Source organism: Vanessa tameamea, chromosome 22 (assembly GCF_037043105.1).
Source record: "Vanessa tameamea isolate UH-Manoa-2023 chromosome 22, ilVanTame1 primary haplotype, whole genome shotgun sequence".
NCBI lineage: Eukaryota > Metazoa > Arthropoda > Insecta > Lepidoptera > Nymphalidae > Vanessa > Vanessa tameamea.
Window position 1 is genome coordinate 3,578,670 of NC_087330.1, and position 19,717 is coordinate 3,598,386.

The following is a 19,717-nucleotide window of genomic DNA, read 5'->3' on the forward strand; positions in this document are numbered from 1 at the left end:
GATGAGTAAAACTTCAAAAGATAGGAAGTTCAGTAATTGAAATGCATAATTAATTAATTAATTTCTTTAATATTTTGTAAGAATTATTCCAGACGCGAATGTAATAACCAAAAACGAACTTGTAGCAAAGTATTTTATACTAAATATCAGCAGATTTCCGCAATTAAAAGACACTAATAAACATAATATTGTTAACACATTTATTTTGATTTGATTACATTTTATTGTTTTTATGTATTAAAATTATTATCAGTTATTAGATTTCACGTTGATTGTCGACATCCGGTTTTGACTAAACTTAATTATATTTTAAACTAGATCAAAACCGCATGTTGCTACACAGGGAGGAGGGGCGTGTAAACGTTTAATACTAAGGGTAAGCCGATAAATTAGCATTACTTTAATTGTCAGAATGGAAGGATCGAGCAAAGAAATATTTTTGTCTCAGTTAAATTGTGAAACACTTCAGTATAAATCAGGATAAATAAACTATTACTATACGTCTATTGGGGGAAGGGGGGGGGGGCGATCGTAGGTCGTAGATATAAAAACGTACTCTATAGCTTTCCTTGACCTTTCTTCATACCGAATGACATCAAAGTCAAACACGCTGCCTGTCGTCAAAGCATATTGAATCATTTTACCTTTTATTCCAGAGTTATGAAATACCTGCGCCAATTCCAAACAAATGGAAAAAAGGAAACCTATACGATAACTTAGGTAACGAACATTAGATTTATAGGTTAATTTGAGAGATGTAACTACATACCCCCACGTGTTGACCATCGATGAACAGTTGCGGAACAAGAATCTGGTCACTTTTCATCCGATCCCTGATTTCATCCTGGTACTCCATGCTCATGAAGACGTCCCTCTCTTCATACTTCACGAGCAGGTTCCGTAGTATCTTCTTAACTAGCAAACATCTCTGGTACGTGCTGCGGACTATTCCCATTGTTGTTGCGTATAAAACAACTTTGCCTGCGTCTTTTTCTCTGTAACTCTGTAAGAAAAATAAAAATATATTAATACGTAAGTTTCTAAAATCGATGAATACAGCATTTTAAAGTTTGGAAATGGTATATTTCTGGATGATAGGGCTTTGTGCAAGCCCGTCTGATACTACTTAGTATTGGAAATACTCTGTGTTCCGGTTTGAAGGGTGATTGAGCCAGTGTGACTACAGGCATAAGGGATAACATCGTATCTCCCAAGGTCGGTTGGCGGATTGGCGTGATGTTAGGTATGGTATTATTTCTTACAGCGTCAATGTCTATGGCTGATGGTGACTATTTATCGTCAGATGGACAATTTGCCGTCCGCCTATTACAAAAAAAATAAATGATTTAGGCCATTTTTAGAGGAGATAAAATTATGTCATGTATATGAATAGGATGAGTGTTCATGGTATTCATGGCGTATAAAGAAAAACGCTTATATTTTACGCGGTTTTGTTTAGGTCCAATCAATGATAAAAATAAAATATTGTATGTATAACTTAATTATATATTTCAAGCACTGTGTTCATATAAAACAATGACGAAAGGTCCTTCCTTTTCTTTCATTTTTTTTCTATACTGCTTTAATACTTAAGGTTATTGCGATAACAGCTGTTTAATTAATTATATTTACAAATAATGTAAGCCTGTATTTAGTGATTTTTATTTAAAACCCATTTGTTTTACTTTTATAACGCTAAAAAGTTTTGAACCAATGTAACTACGGGCACATGGTACTAACATCTTAGTGTCTTTGGTTGGCGTATTGGCGATGATTTAAATGGTTAATATTTCTGAAAGCGCCAATTTCTATGGGTGGTGTCCACTTATCATACACCAAAAAATCTTATTAAAAATATAATCTTAACACTAGTTAAGTATCAATGTTCGGAAATGGATTTATGTTTCCGAAAGTTCGACAAGGTCTTATGTGAATCGGTTTCCGAACAATTCATGCGAAAATCGTGCACTTCAAAGTTGCGAATTTGTTTTACTCGAAGAACACCAAGCGTCCAATTTTTCCAGGACACGTCCCAGATTTAGAATGCCCTTGGGAATCCTGGTGCAGAATTAAGGAGTCTACAAAGGGCCGTAGCAGATTTTATGTTATAATTAACATTTTCACATCGTTCAATATTAGATACCGTAAGATAATGACAGTTTTAAGGAGATGTTTCTAGTACTGTTTTATAGTGTTGAAGTATCAGGCCTATTATAATTGTATGGAATCATTCTTAGTTTTTGAGGTCCTTTCATTTTATTTAATGCTAGTGACCCTTGCAATGCTGATACCAAATATACTACAGTATGTCTTACAACGTACACAGTTTTTCAGTCATTAGACAATACAAACAGCTATGTCCCTGCATTTTAAATCTATAATATCTTCGCAAATAGTCATTTAAATTACATACTGTAAAGGGCCATATTAATCTATATTAAATTCATAATATATTAAGAAACTTAATTGTTCGGAATGTAAGCGCAAAAAATGTGTTTATTTACGACATCACTTCAGAAACCTCTAAAATTATCAGTGTTTCTCTACTATATTATGCATGTATTATACATATAAACCTTCCTCTTGAATCAATATATCTATTAAAAAAAACCGCATCAAAATCCGTTGTGTAATTTTAATTGTTTACATTGTTTTATACTATGTAATAATATCTGTCATCTAGTATTTTTTATTAGTAGTCCTTACTGCTCAATTTCTAAAAGACTGGGCTTATTTAATTGTACATAGCACCAAGGCCCAAAATGTCCCCACCACTTCCAAAAAAAAGTCGAATAGAATAGATACAGTTATGAACAAAATTCATTCAATATCAATTAGGTAATCAGGTTTACACGTATTAAAACGTGCATGGTATTTGCTTTCTTGACCTTGTTTTTAACCATTGTAGATGGCAACCTGTGTACATTTTTTTTTAATAGTTTTACAATACAAAAATAGAAGGACTTATGTCGCTATGTTGATTCCAATCTTTGATTTATATGGCCAACGGTTGGCCATTAAGTACACGCACACTAGAAAAAGTAGTAAGACCCGTGATGGCCCAGTGGTTAGAACGCGTGCATCTTAACCGATGATTTAGGGTTCAAACCCAGGCAGGCACCACTGAATTTTCATGTGCTTAATTTGTGTTTATAATTCATCTCGTGCTCGGCGGTGAAGGAAAACATCGTGAGGAAACCTGCATGTGTCTAATTTCAACGAAATTCTGCCACGTGTGTATTCCACCAACCCGCATTGGAGCAGCGTGGTGGAATATGCTCCATACCTTCTCCTCAACGGGAGAGGAGGCCTTAGCCCAGCAGTGGGAAATTTACAGGCTGATTATGTTATGTTATGTACACTAGTAAAATAGTATGATGTTTGGCAAGTGTCAAGCGTAGCTGTTACGAAGTGTGCGTAAGATAAAAAAGTTGGCTCTTTTATTTTAGTTCACAAGTTATTATCTCCGTTTTTAATCTGTGATGAAAATAATGAGAAAACTCATTTACGATTCTGTTAAAATTTAGAACTATGCAAACTGATAAAACAATAAGATTTGGACGTCTAAACTATGACAGTTTCATCGTTTATGGACCATTAAAATGTTTTGTAATATCTGAACCCTACGCTACTGCTAATATGACATAAGTTAACCTTGTAATATTACGAGTAACTAGATAGTAAATGTTAATTAAATTATCAGCCCTGTTAGCTCTGTGGTAGATCAGCTAGCAAAGATAATAAAGTTATCCTACCCGAATACCTTAAATTTGCTTTGCACTGTTTGGAGTTATTTTAGATAATTGAGAGCCAAGGCTCAAGCCAAGGTAAATATAATACTAGCTGCTTATCGCGTTCGCTCGGCAAGTATTACAATTTTTGTCGTACAAAATTATAACCGTATACGTAGAGAACTCAACGGTAGATCTCAAGAGATATTATTGCCTCCGTTTTGCAAAATTTGTCTAGATTTTAGAATTGTAGATTTTTAGATTATAGATTTTTAGAATTGTATAGATAATTATTTTAGTTCATCATTTAGGTTAGTTTATTAGTTCCAATATAGTTACATGTGTAAGAATTAAATTATATTTGTTATAAACAAATTGTAAAGGTACCATAAGATATAGCAAGCTTAATATATATAGCGCCATCTATATAAAATTTTAAGTACTAGAATACATTGTATTTTACAATTCACGTTGAAGTTTATTAGCAATCAGTTTGAAAACTCGATGATAGATGGCGCTCGAAAAATTATGTGTTCATTGTAATATTATTGCAAATTAAATCGTATCTAATAATTATTACTATCGTATTTCAAATTCGAAATGAAAGTAACCACTTAAAACTTATCGTATTATTTAACCGTTAATAGCTACAATGTACATAATTATGTATATTGAAACATTACATCAGCTTCCAATTTACAGGTAAATATAATCTGTGGCGAGCGAAGGAGACTACGTCAACAAATCAAGACCTTAACAGCGCCCTGACTGTAGTCCAGATGGATATTAAAAGGGACTGTCATAGAGCCACGTCAAGGCAATAGTCAAAGACAGAAATGTATGGAAAACTTCTGCTGTCGGTCTAAGTTCCATAAAGATGCTACCTACCATTCCCTTATCATATATTCTACTGCCAAACACCGAATAACTAAGTATTATATATTTACTAAGTGTTCCAGTTTGAAGAGTGAGTGAGTATAACTCCAGGCAAAAGGGATATAATATCTCAGGTCCCAACGTTGTTGCCGCTTTGGTTATATGAGAAACTATTAATATTTCTTTCACTATTAGTAAGGCACCACTGTGGTGACCACTTACCATCAAATGGGCACTGGCAAATGCCAATATGATTGTATATGACATAAAAATATTAATAAAGACATAACCCCTTAATTTTACGAAATGAAAGTATAAAACTTTTCGGACTATAAAAATCACGTCAATGTTAATTTTGTACGGTATATTTAATCGTGTATTTTGTGCATGATTTTAATGTTAGTCGGTTATGCAGTTTTATAATAATGTTAAGTGGGTCATTAACAATGTGGAGACTGGCGACCGCAGCGTTGCCTGTTATGCTATTCGGGCTTACATTTGTTTAATTTCTTAAAGTATATCTTGCGGTTAGCCATATCGTACTAGTGCTTCTGACTTTATAAATTTAATATTTATGAACAATTTACATTGTTACCTTCAAGGTTATTGGCAAAAAGTTATTATACGCGGCTTACGGTAAACTAGGAGAATCGTCACATAAGGAATAAGCGGTACTTATACCTCCTCCAGACCACCTTACCTTCTCTCTCTTTCTAGTAATATACGGTTTAATATACTTAACATTATTTAAACTTGTTCTTGTTATCGTTTTAATGCACAAGGTATTTGTAATAACATTTTATTATAGTTCTTGTCATTTAATAATTCTCAAAGGCAGGGACGGACCGTAAGTTTATGGGGCCCTGGACTAACACTACTTAGGGGCCCACCTAAGACATATCTGAACGTAGACTTGAATTAAATTAATTGAATGGGTTTGATAAATTGCAGGATTCACAGGGTTGCAAACCATACGATATGTTTAATTTAATAATGTTATGGATTCTTTCGCATTATCGACTATTTTTGACTTTGACTTGACTTAGCCGGGGCCCCCTTGAATCCACGGGGCCCTGGGCTGAAGCCCAAAATGCCATATGGTAGATCCGGCCCTGCTCAAAGGTTGTCAATGTATTTCATTGTGTCTGTTATTTTATATTTAGTAAAAATGTAGCAAAAGCAACTTCGTTCCAACCGAGTGTCTGACACATCTCTATAAGTATTTTAATTATTTATTTACCTATATAAGCGAAACGCTGACTCATACGACGAGATCTACGAAACTATACTTCCGTTTGACTAGTAGCAGTTATTTCTTTCGCAACGTAGACTCTCCCTAGAAAAAATCTTTTGGATATTGCAACTTAGGTACGAAATCCTGTGTAAAGCTGGGATGGGTAGCTTGTGATATACGATCACAATTTTGATATTTAATTATATATCTCGTAATGAAAGGATAACTTTGATAAAATGATTTGATGAAGTATGACTTTGATATTAAGCCGGATTTTATAAATATAAAATCGATATACATATTTTTCTGTTCGAAAGTTGATACCTCATGAGTGGTTCGTGATAAGTATGTAGGCATTTATATATGTATATTTTAAATACTTCAACATATTGGCGGTATTAAAATTTTACATCATCGCGAGTTACATATAATATGCTGTAAATAAATTGATTCATACATTCAGGTCAGTCTTATATTATCGGATTAATTATCGGAGTAGGTATATTTGTAGACTATCTGTGTGATCTGGTGAGGGTCGCGGGAAGCCACTAGATGCGAGTAGTGCAATACCGGCTTTCTTGAAGATCTTTGGGGGAGGCCTTTGTCCAGCAGCGGACGTCTTCCGGCTGAGATGATGATGATATTTTTTTAGTGTAAAACAAACAAATAACTTAAAAATAATAGCTTCATCATCTTAGCAATAGAAGTATCGCGGCTATATTTAAGATAATGAAACTTTTGTGGATTGGATGACATCAATAATTGGGCCATTGTTCTGCAAATTCAAATTTTATGCCTCAACGTCACATGTACATACAAATTCTTGCATATTTAAATTAAGAATTTTATTTTTGTATTGATTAATACTCACGTTGTTACATAGATGTTTTCTTGACATCTCATCGGCTTTGTCATGCTATTAGTTGTGTGTTCACAAAACGCTGTGCAATGTGTGTTGTGTAATTATCAACATGTCATACATGAATAGGTCAGGAACTCGTTAATATTGTCACATATGACACAATACACTTATATGATACGTTTTGTGGTAAAGCTTCGGGGGGTACATATATATTTTGTATATATTATCAATATGTTAACTTAACTGATGACACACTTCTAAAATTTTTTTCACTGGTTTAAAGCTACCTTATTTTTGAGATAAATTATATTTGTATGATATCATTATTGATTGAATGCAATATTAATGATAGGCATTTTTATGCGTATATGTTGTAATATCTTAGTTAAATTATATGTGTTTTTAAATGTTGAAAACGAGTAACTACTGAGTTTCTTGCCGATTCTTCTCGGTAGAATCTATATTCCGAACCGATGGTATCTTCACTTAATATAGTTTGTAAAATGACGATTCAAAAGTGCTCGAAAAAGCCTACTTTAATAAAGTATATTTTGATTTTCTATATTTTGTGTTATAAAATTTAGTATAGATAAAATATTAACTTTCAAACAAATGACACATTTATTATAAAGAAACGAATATTTATAATAATAATCAAACAATATTTACAAATAACCTTTTTCGGTGATGTGAAACTACATTTCTGGAATGTACATTTTTTAGAGCTGGCAAGGAACTCAGTAACCTCAGTACCCTTTCATAGGATAATTAATAAATTGTCATGCCAATAAAATACTTTTTAATTTTAAGTACTTAGTATAAAATACTTGAATATCTTATAACATTATATTTACGATTTTTATTTATTTTTCAAATACATCGAGGATGAGTCGAATAAATCGTGTCGCGAATCAATTATGGCGAACGAAATACACCAAGAAAGGTACCCTCAAGGGATAGCGTCAAACAGTCACTAGTCCAAATCGATTTCTCATACAACTTCCATTGCACATAAACAAAATAAACTGAGTAGTAGATGATCAATTTTAAGTTATTTATGTCTAGAAGTTGAAATCAGACGTAACTTTCTAGACAAGGAATTGGTATGTTTAACTTATTGCTAGAGCAATTTAGTTACGCCGAGTTAAGACACGACGTTTACGTAATATCACTTAGCGTGCTAAGTAAATATATTTGCGAACTTGTACAAGTTCGTTAACCGTGAAAGACGTGGATTAGGTGTGTCAAGTATTTAAGGTTAGGCTTGGTTTTGTGACGGATATCATGGGGTTGATTTTCGCTTGTGATATTTCTTACAATGATTAATTTAGGGCCGAAAATATATTTTAAAAGATAATTATACATATCTGCCAGAACCTCGCCCTTTTCAGCAGTATGATCCAAATTCTCAATAGCATGGAGTTAAAATTTACACCTGTGTGACACTTTTGTCTCGGAAAACACGTGAAGCCAAATAGCGCCTACGTGTATAGGATTGTCTATAAATATAACTATGTCGGGACTGAATTTGCATCTAATTTGACACAGATTCTTTTGTACCGTAATTTTTAGCAGTAGTTTTGCCAATACGGATATTATTATGATTTAAATTATTGATATAATTAATGATTATATATTTTTTTAAATACAACTTTTTTTCCAATATTGTTCTAAAAGAAGCAAGAGCAGAGATTTTTTTTTATGGCATTGGTTGGCGGACGAGCCTACCTTACTTCACCTATGCGCCACCAACCTTGGGAACTAAGATGTTATGTCCCTTGTGCCTGTGATTACACTGGCTGACTCACCCTTCTAACCGGAACACAACAATATAGAGTACTGTTATTTGGCGGTAAAATGTCTGATGAGTGGGTGGTACCTAACCAGACGGGCTTGCACAAAGCCCTACCACCAAGTAAGAAAATGTTAATCTTTACAGAAGATAGCGGGTTATTGACTTTTTTAACACATTGGTTCTACATGGAGCAGCGTGGTGGAATAAGCCTTCTCCTCCAGGGCCAGATCTACCATATGGCTTTTTGCGCTTCAGTCCAGGGCCCCGTGGATTCAAGGGGGCCCCAGCTAAATCAAGTCAAAGTCAAAAATAGACGATAATGCGAAAGAATCCATAACTTTATCAAATTAAACAGATCGTATGGTTTGCAGCCCTGCGAGTCCTGCAATTAATCAAATCCATTCAATTAATTTAATTCAAGTCTACGTTCAGATATGTCTTTGGTGGGCCCCTAAGTAGTGTTAGCCCAGGGCCCCCTAAACTTACGGTTCGGCCCTGTTCTCCTCAAGGGTAAAAGAGGCCTTACTAAGTAGCGGGACATTTTAACTTTATAGTAACAATAAATTGAATAATATATTATATACAAAAAAATACGAAGAGAAAGCATTTTCTTGTTCTTAATGCCTCAATCGAAGTTTCGGCATTTGGGTTAGCACTTGGTGTGGCCATTTACTTAAGTATGGCATGTTACTTAAAATCACTTCGTAAGTCCGGAGCACTTAGCTATGCGTAGTCAAGTTGTACCTTATCAATGTCGAAGACATCGTATAATTAGGCGTGTTTTTTATACCTTACGACTTTTTGTAATATCGTGTCGTGGTCGTGTGTTCTAGATTATGTATAATTCGTAAATATTTTTGTACGATGTAATATATGTTTTACTTATTTGTGTAAGCGTTTGACATATTGAATACGTTTGTCATATTAGTTTGCATTTGCAACCTTAAAATTTGCCTCAATTCGAGGTAAGTAGTAATTAAAAATGTGCGTGTAACTTATGTATGCGCGTGAGAAGTTAAACTTCTTTGGCGTTATTAAAAAATAGTTTTTAATTGCATACAAACAATTGATTATAATAAAATAATAAAATGACTGGAGTTCGATAGTCAAAACATTGTATAAAGTTTCTTTTTTTTTATGAGTGAGTTGGAAATATAAGATGTGAAGATGTCTATTTCTAGCGACTTGACACTTGATTGGTTTAGCGAGCAACCTCGTCAAATAGTTGACATGTCACCAAGTGCGGGCGCGTCATAGAAATTAACCCTAACCAATACTTCATTACGCTCCTAACCCTAAAAAATTTTGCTAGTTGAATAATGATGGTATTTGTTACTGTCGTACTGACTGGCGGAAAGAATTTGAGTCACCACGGTCATTGTTACAAAAGAATAGCTAGATAGGATTTTATAGTTGTCAATTATGAGCGAACATGTAGATACATTCTAGATACTTCACTCGTATAATTCAATGAGACGATAATATGACATAACCGGAGACAGTTCAGGCGCCGGAGACACGAGAGCATCATTACTACCAAATTCGAAACTTGGAGCTACTACTGAGAATATATTTTCAAATAAACTTAATCACTTCAATGGCCTTGGCAAGCATTGGAACCCAGAACGTAAAAGATAAATAGATACACGGCTTTCATTTTTTTTTATATACTGTTGGAAGGCGGATGATCAAATGGGCTACCTGATGGTAAGTGGTCACCACCAACCTTGAATTAAGATGTTATGTACCTTGTGCCTGTAGTACACTGGCTCCTCACCCTTCAAACGAGAACATAACAATACTAAGTACTGCTGTTGGCGGTATAACAACTGATGAGTGGGTGGTACCTACCCAGACGGACTTACACTAAGTAAATGTCGATATATAAAATTGATATAAAGACATTAATCTTTATATCTTACTAGCTGTCGTCTACAGCTTCGCTCGCGTTTCAAGGGTTAAAAATTAACCTATGTCCTTTGGGGTTCAAACTCACTTTACACGAAATTTCATGAAATGCCGTTCAGTGGCTTGGTTGCGAAAGCGTAACAGACGGACAGATAGACTTACTTTGGTATTTATAATATATGTTTATAATTAACTTCGTTTCCGAATAAACATTAGTTGGCTGGTTGGTTGGTTATTTTAAATATCGAATAACAAAATAATAAATACAAAGAGAATGTCGTGTCGTACTGTGTAAAGAGTTTAATAGTCGGTACGTAAACCAACGGTATTATGATTCAAATCCACATTTGCTTACCGTTCCGTTATTTACTGATTTTATAATAACGTGAAATTAATTTTATCGTTCACTTGTTTATTTATTACATATAATGTTGTTGACATATATTTTGATTATTAATTGAACGATAAATTAATCCTATTTAAATGTGGTCAATACGTTTATATTTTAAATCACTAATAAAATGGGGTATATTAGAAGTAATCATTGACTCTACTATAGGCATATATATTTGGAGACATTCTGACTTGTGCATTTTACGTCCAAAGTATCGAAATTGCGATCCAACGGGATAATGATGCTAGCATTCTTGCCACCGTTCCAAGCGGTCAAGATTTGTACAGCAACTATATTTAATTTACATTTATATAGGATATATACTCATTTTAGTCATAGATGTCAATTATTCTTAAAAAAAAACATACATTTAAGGAAGAATTTTTTTTTGTCACATATTATTTTTTTGTAAAGATTTTCAAAGTTAGAACAATAAAACAATTAAAAAACACGTGGCTATAAAATTCCTACACGTCCAATCATACCCCGTTCTCCTCAAACCGGAATTACAAGGTCGAGCTGCTTCGTGACCAGACGCAGTCTATATCATTCTTATAACTTATTTATCTCGATAAGATAATAAATAACACATCGACATAATTATACAGATTCCTTGTTTAGTATATAACGACATTAAGGAATATCATAAATATTAACGTAGGATTTAGGAGGTGATTAGTTAAGCAATGTCTAATCCATTTTATATTTCAAAATATTTTGATGTAAATCTTTTTTTTTTAATTTTGTGTAAGCCCGTCTGGGTACCACACACTAATCATATTCTACCGCCAAACAACAATACTGAGTATTGATCTGTCCTGGTTTGAAGTGTGAGTGAGCCAGTGTAGTTTAGTTCTTAAGGTCTGGGCACATTGTTGTCGTAGGTAATAGGTAATATTTCATATGGTGAAAATTTCTATGGACAATCGTACCCACTTATGATCAGGGGGCCCAATTGCTCACCCTACATTTGAACAGCGTTTATAAGGCCGTTCATTTTTAAGCATATATTTAAAATAATAAGGATTTTTTGTCTCCGGCGTATTTATATGATTTTTTTTTCTGTAATTTAGTCTCATTGGCAAGGTCATGACTTAAATTTGTACCTTTTCAAGGTTTCATATGGTACCCAGCGACAGTCAATTCATTTTCACATAGTGACCGTTGGTTCCTAGTTTATATCTTATTAATTTTAAATTGCGAATAGTCGCATCATATTACTGATTTAATATATGAATCAGGATTCTTCAAAAGTTACGTTGTAATTGTGCAGTTCAAAATAAAAATTTAGATACACGGTTCTATTATGGAAATTTTTGTGGTCGATTGAATCCGTGCCTATATTATAAATAAATATTTATGCCGCTTGATTTACATTTAACTCTCTACGGTTTTGTTGGTTGTCGTTCTATAGGATGAGAGTAAGTTATTAGATATTGTATTGATGTGTGCGCACTCATGTGCATATAGTATCGCCTTCTCTTTTGACTAGTCAAGGTTAAAAAGGGACATCATAATCTCATTAACTACTGGAAATATACACTGCAATTTAATGGCATGCACTTAGTTATTTGTTTAATACCAAAAAGCCAATGAACCGCGCAGATCGATCGGCTTTATGTTAATATTGAGTAAAAACGGAACAGCCTGTATATGATCCATGATCCATTGCTGGGCTAAGGATTCCTCTCAGTTTGAGAAGGTCATAATTTCTTTCAATAGATGCCAATTTTCGTCGCGATGTTTTCATGAGCGCGACATGAATTATTAACACAAGTAGCACATGGAAGTTCCGTGGTGCTCGGATGTGAATCCACTATGGAATATCTCGGCTCTCGTATACTTATGTTAATATTTTAGTATTATAATGCTGGTGAGTTTCTCTGAACGCCTTAATATCAGAATCTATCCAACCGATTTGAAAAAAACCTATTAAAAGAAATTGTAAAGATATGCTGCTTTAAAGTTGCGTTTAGTTCAGATCGAATTTAGTCCAAAATGGACCAATTATTACGACCACACGCGATACCAGTTCAATCAAAATACCACTCACCGTCACCGTCACTTGTCGGTGCTAAGAATTCCGTATCACGTTTAGATAAACAATTATAATTGATTGCATTGACCGTAGAAAAAATATCGGTTAGCGGTATCCTTGTATCTTGCCTTGATATATTAATCCGTCCACGTTGGCTGTTGTTACAAATACATAATAACAATTGTCAACTACTTATGTTATGGTTATGGCTGTAGATATATAGAAGTGTAGAATAATATCATTTGTAGAATGCGCCGTGATGGCTCAGTGGTTACAAGACGTGAATCTTAATCAATGATTCTGAGTTCAAACCCAGGAAAGCACCACTGAATTCATGTGCTTAATTTGTATTTATAATGAACTTGAGTGAGTAAACGTGCACGTGGTGTATAAGAATCTGCCACGTTTATCCACCAGCCCGCATTGGAATAGCGTGTTCGAAACCTTCTCCTCAAAAGGAGAGGAAAGTCTGTTACTTTACGTACATACTTTATGTATATTTTCTGTGTGATTTGGTCGTAAAGATTAGTGGCATAGTTTCTATCAAAATCGCGGCTCCTCCCCAAACTCAATCTCATCTCAAGTAATAACAAAATACGAAAAATGTGTGCAAACACACATTAATGCATACTGTGTTACTGTACGATAATAATCCAACGGAATCTATCAATAAACATAACCTAATATAAAAATTATAGGTTTCATTCGGATGAGAATCTTTGACTACTGGATGTCTAGTCTCTAAAGCTAGTTACTAGATTTATTATATAAAATATAATATTTAGTAAATACGAATATTAAAGCGATTACAAAATTAACCTTCGTATAAAGTATTGCCAAACGCAAATAGCTTTCGGTAATTATCATTCATAACTTCCAGTAATAAAACTTACGAAGTTGCGACACGAGATTTTAAATCAATTGCTTTAACAAAGAACCTACTCAAATAAAATTAAAAAAAAAAAATAACGATGCAGCTTTGTAATTCCAATTATAATAGTATTCGCTTTCGTTCGTTCGAAATTTGAATTGATTTTTTTTTAATAATACTAGGCATATTTTAAAAAATATGTATGTAATGTAACCTTGTAAACGTCCCATTGCTGAAGCCTGCTGTCCCTTTGAGGGGAAAGGTGGAGGATACACGTGTTTGAATTTCATTGAAATTGCAACCTTCTAGTTTCCTTACGATGTTTTCCTTCACCATCAAGCACGATATTATACCCACGTATTAAGCACATATAAATTCAGTAGTGCTGGCCTGAATTTGAACTGTCATAAAAAATAAAAAACAAATTCGTTGCGACAAACAGAGCAGAAAATATATACTGAATTGTTTTGTCTTTGTTTATTTAAACATAGATTCAAAGATATTGAAGATTGTACTGGCAATCGTTAAAGAAGTATTATTGCCAGTGACTTTGAGGGCTCTGGGTCGCCAATTAAGAGTGAACGGTGAATGAGTCCATTTGTAATTAAACGACGCACCCAAGTATCGTCACATCGTATATCTAAATGTGTGAAGTGGTTAAATTTTTCAAAATGTGACCACTTACTATCAGTTATTTTTTTATTACATGGTTTGTTGATGGCAAATAAGCCACCTTAGTAGCTGGTAAGTGATACCCACTGCTCACAGACACGGGCGCGGTAAAAAATTTAAACTATTTCTTATATAGCCAATGCATCTCGAACATTGGTCTTAGATCTTATGTCACCTGTGTCTGTAATTACAAGTACCAAGAAGAAAAAATCATGTGTTCAGACGGGCCCGTACAAAGCCCTAACACCAAAATAGCTTATTTCTCGTCTCGTCTTTATGTTTCCTAAAGTACTTAAAAGAGTTAACGATAAATTTCGCTGGTTTTTCTCAGACGGTTGCTTTTCTTTTGACTGTCCATAAGTGTGTAGTGAGGCAACAATGTTTATTAAGCGAAAATATATCTAAACTAATTGTCGCCCGCGGCTACGTTTGCGTTGAATGGGTTGGTCATCAGATATTGGGCAAAAACAAGTAGCCTAGGTTCTTCCTTGGGGCAAAATCTTGCTTCATACTAGATTCCATCAAAATCGGTTCAGTGGTTGACCGTCAAAGAGTAACAAATAGTCACATTCGCATTTATAATATTAGTACAGATTATATTGTTTATTAACTTTAAAATCGATATTGTGTGAGAAATAATCGTAAGTAATCGATTTTATTAACATTTTTCGATTCTTTATGATATCTATATAAATAAAAAAGAAGCTTCTCAAGGCAATTATATCAATTTTGTTTTATATTTTTTTAAAGTTACAAATTCGAATAAATATAATTGAAGTCGAATTGGTCATATTCGATTGGTCATTACAAACTAGATGTGACGTTTATCATTGCTATGGAATACATTTTTTTATTGTGTTGTACAATAATTACCTGACTTAACATTAAATACATCACTGTCTCTTTCTAATATATAATATCGAAAAGAGATAGAAAGTATTATAGTACAATTAAACTGGAAAAGAGATTGCACAACAAAATCAAAAGTATTATTATGAGTGTAAATATAAAAGCATATAAAGTCGTAATAATAATAATTAAAATTGTACCAATGAAACCTTGCACAGTTATCCGAGAAAAGGCAATGTACAAGATTGTATAAAACATCGTCATTTGAACTAGAATGTAGAAATAAGTTATGTAAGGCTGTCTGCCTTGGTTTCGACCCACTAGCGCCTATGATGGGATCCATGACGCATTCCTTTTGAGATATGGTCACCGTTAAGTAATCCACATAATTGTATATCGTTTCATTTTATATATAAATGTAATTACATTTTAATTAGGGTTCCGTACGAAATATCAAGTTTTAATTAATTTTCTCATACTTGATAATTTTCAATTATGGTAAAATGAATTAAAGCATATCCTGAAAGTGTAAAAAAAATATAAAAATAACAAAGCAGACAATAACAGATAATAATAGTTTTTGAGTATGTATATAATGGTTGGTTTACCTCATGGTAAATGGTCACCGCTGTTCATGTAAGGAGTATTAATCATTCCTCGTATCAGCGATGTGATATCTAAACACAACTATGCTAAGTATTTAATTTGGCGGTAGAATACATATTGGGAAATAGTCTAGATGTTCTTTATGAATAGCTGATTAAATAAATAAAAAAATAAATAACTATTATATGCTACAAATCAAATCACATTTTTATACAACATAAAATTTTGTACATACATCTGTCCTCTCCTACGTTGTTTTGATATTTTACAGAACATATTCGAGATGGAATAAGAAAACTATGTTCTAGGTATGCCATATAATTTTGCTAGCTACCCGTATTGACGACATCTGTGTGAGCAATTAGGATCTAAATGTACAAATTTTAAATCGCAGACAAACATAAAAAAATCCTGATTTTTCTAGGTAGGGAAGTTAAAATTGTCCGCTTTTTTTTACTATAATATGTAGCTTTTATACGTATAAACTTTTCTCTTGAATCATTCGATTTATTGATGAAAGCAGCATTCAAATCCGTTAGGTAATTTAAAAGATCTAAGCGGACAGACGGAAGCGACTTTATTTTATACTATGCAGAGATGCTTTCGTTTGCCCGCTTTATAATCTTAAGAAAATAGCAAAAAATATCTTATATCTCATAAATCTTTAAAATTTGGCACTATAAGATTTTTGTTTTAATTGTAATAAAAAAAGTGGTTCATTCACGTAATAATTTACTCAACGGCGGTATTTATGAAGTAAGCTGTTCTGTATGACAATACTTCTTTGTTCATTGGGTTTCTCAATCGCAACAACTTTGTAAGCAGCTGACACACATGCGTTTTAAGAGTTTTTATTTCAATTAACTATTGTTTTTCAAAGTAGATGTGTAAATGTGATTTAAACATTTTTAAAATTTCTAAATATATATTAATAATTTCGTACGGGTCTACGATAGAACCTATCGATCTAAAACTATCCACAATTATACATTGTTAAAATTCGTATAATCGAGATATTTCGATATTAAATCCATGAAATTCAATGACAATGACAGTTTATGTCATTGAATTTCGGGCGGCCATGTTTGACGTTTTCGGGTGCGTTCAGAAAGTGTATTACAAACAATAGTTTTGTGTATGGGTACGATAATTACTAAATTTGTTTAGTTTTATTTATTTTACATCTAGTATATTTAAATATATATACCAGACACACGTCTCGACTTCGCACAAGTGAGTTTAAGTTGATATTTATAAGACTATATCAAAATTCAACCAATTACTATTTAAGCTTTAAGGATGTCTAAATCGGGTGGGTGGCACAATAGCCAGAGAGGTCCGGACGGAATCTGCGTCCATTATTCGTAGGCGGCGGCGGTTGAGCTATTAAATTATAGCATTTTTATTTAAATAAGGATTAATACCGAACCACTTTTTTGAGCATATTATATGATATTGTACAGTATATTCATTATGATTTTTGGCAGTATTCGCTATAATCTAGTACATTGAAAAATAAGGCGAACTAAATCAAATTTAAATGATAAAATATTATTAATAATTAATTATTTATTAAAATTTTAATAAATAGGTTTGATTTATTTCTTTGATCAATCGGCGTGCATCTGTATCCTGATCGTTTACAGACTGTAACTATATTTATCGGTAACGTCCAATTTTGGGTTGGAAGCCAACAACGTAGATCCTCCTAAGGCCGTTATTAAAATGGCTCAGATCATAAAATCGAATCATATCAATAGAAAGTATGAATGTTTATTGCTAGACTAACTGAAAATCAAAATATATTTAATGGAATCACGTAACAGGATTCATTTGAATGTCAAGCAACCGAAAATAACCAATACGAAATTTGGTTGTATTTTCGTGTATTCATATCAACGAAGAAGAATTAGTTTTTTTATCATTGCTAACTTATTTTTGATAATCTATATGATGACTTCGCTTTTTTTATCATAACTGATATCAATATAATGTATTACTGATGTATTTTTGATGAGTTATTATAAGGATGAAATTGATATATATTTTTGGAAGAAATCTAGCCGATGTTTTATTCATCTTACAAATAATTTTGTAATCAATTTGAAACGTGATTAAGGAGGACTCGTTTCGAAAACATTCATTGACAACATAAAATATATATGGAAATTGATATATTAAACTAGTAGAAGAAAGTGACAGATTATTAATTTTGGCCTCGGATTTGGAATCCGTGAGTTTAGTATATCTGGTCACTTGTTTTTAACACGGCCGAGTTATTGGAATTTTCGTGTGACACATACCTTATTCTGGTTTAACTTTCACAAAACCGCAGTATTTACTGTTAGCACATTTTGTTTTGGCGCGTTTTCTTCGATGTTAATATCTACTTTATAAGAAAATTTGTTACATTTTGTACGGAACGTTAAACAAGGAACCACAGATGTTTATGAGCGTTCAGTAAAAAACCAAAGATATTGTGTTTTATTTTTATCATTATTTTTTGGATAATGGGACTGATTTTCTTTTTTTTTTTACTATGCAGACGCTGTAACATATGCGGTTTCTGTTTAGATGTTGAGTTTCGGGACAGCCTTTATAAGCACTACCTTATTAATTATAAATATTTATATCGTTCTGATATTGAAAACTGGTTTTTAAATCGCAACAATATATTTCAGATAGTTGGATTGTACATTATAGTTTACCATATATAAAGAAACTCTTAATGAACGAATGAATGATTTGCCACGTATTAGAATCATTCTATATATTCGTTCAACTTTTAGGGGTTGGTCGTCAGGTGTAAGACATAAGAAGATGCATTTTTCCTTCCTTAAAGTTCAACCTTGCTTCATACCCAATTTTATCAAATTCGGTAGGCAGTGGTTTGGCCGTGAAGAGCAACAAACATACAGACAGACAGAGTTACTTTATAATATAGATTAGTATATATTGTTTAATCGATTATGTCATAACTTTCTCTGGTTGGCATAATTTCGAGCCGCCTACCTAGGCGGTTTAAATCTTTTAGATAAACAACCTTGTATATCTAAAATAATTAAACCTGTTTTAAATTGGTAAGCATAACAATCAATCATTTTAAATTTGCAACTTAGTACGTTCACAAAATTCCTATACTTAAGCGTGTTATTTATGAACGTCACTGATTACGATATTATTGAAGGAAATATGAGTTAGAAAACAGACTGTTACTGTTAAACTGTTACATCTATACACTGACAGATACGCTGTCGCCCATCATAGCACACCTTCTTATTTTTGCTGCATGTTTCATTAAACGAAGCTGGATTTGCAACCGAACGTTTTAATTAAACAATACGATTATAAACGAGTAATAATTCCACAATATCCGTGCTAGATGTACTAGACGAGCTTAGAATCTTCCGCGTTCCGCATATCTCACCACACAATGACGCCCGCGCAACCAACGCAACGCAAGACAGCGCGAAAATAAACTATCAAAACCATTTTATATAGCCAGGGAGGAAGAAAAGCGAAAGCGCCATAAAGGTACTTTTGCGAAATGAGATTTAAGGTTATTACTTTTCAGTTTCGTTTCTGTTGTTCTAAGTAGAGATATAAGAAATTTGAAATTAGAACTTAACGATGAGGACTGCGCGGCGGGCATGTGTTGAAAAACATAAAATTGAGGCTCATTTTGAACAAAGTATATAAGCTTTGAATTAAAGACATATTACCCTAAAATTCAACAATTTCCATATATATGCCATATGCCATTAAGTCGAAGAAATTGATCCTTGTTAGATTACAAACGAATGGTATAATAATTATTGTGTTTATTTCAAAATGATAGGGTTCGGTATCTGGCTAGGCTAATTTGAAAATATAATAGAAGC

At 33.1% G+C, this 19,717-nt stretch overlaps 1 protein-coding gene across 1 annotated transcript in view; it reads right to left on the bottom strand.

Annotated features, from left to right (window-relative positions):
* Positions 1–19,717, bottom strand: part of LOC113393609 (glutaredoxin domain-containing cysteine-rich protein CG31559-like) — a 92,761-nt gene that overhangs the window by 20,564 nt on the left and 52,480 nt on the right. Inside the window, exon 3 of the mRNA XM_064218476.1 lies at positions 770–1,003. Coding sequence (XP_064074546.1) covers positions 770–1,003 — 234 coding nt within the window. The remainder of the gene's footprint in view (positions 1–769; positions 1,004–19,717) is intronic.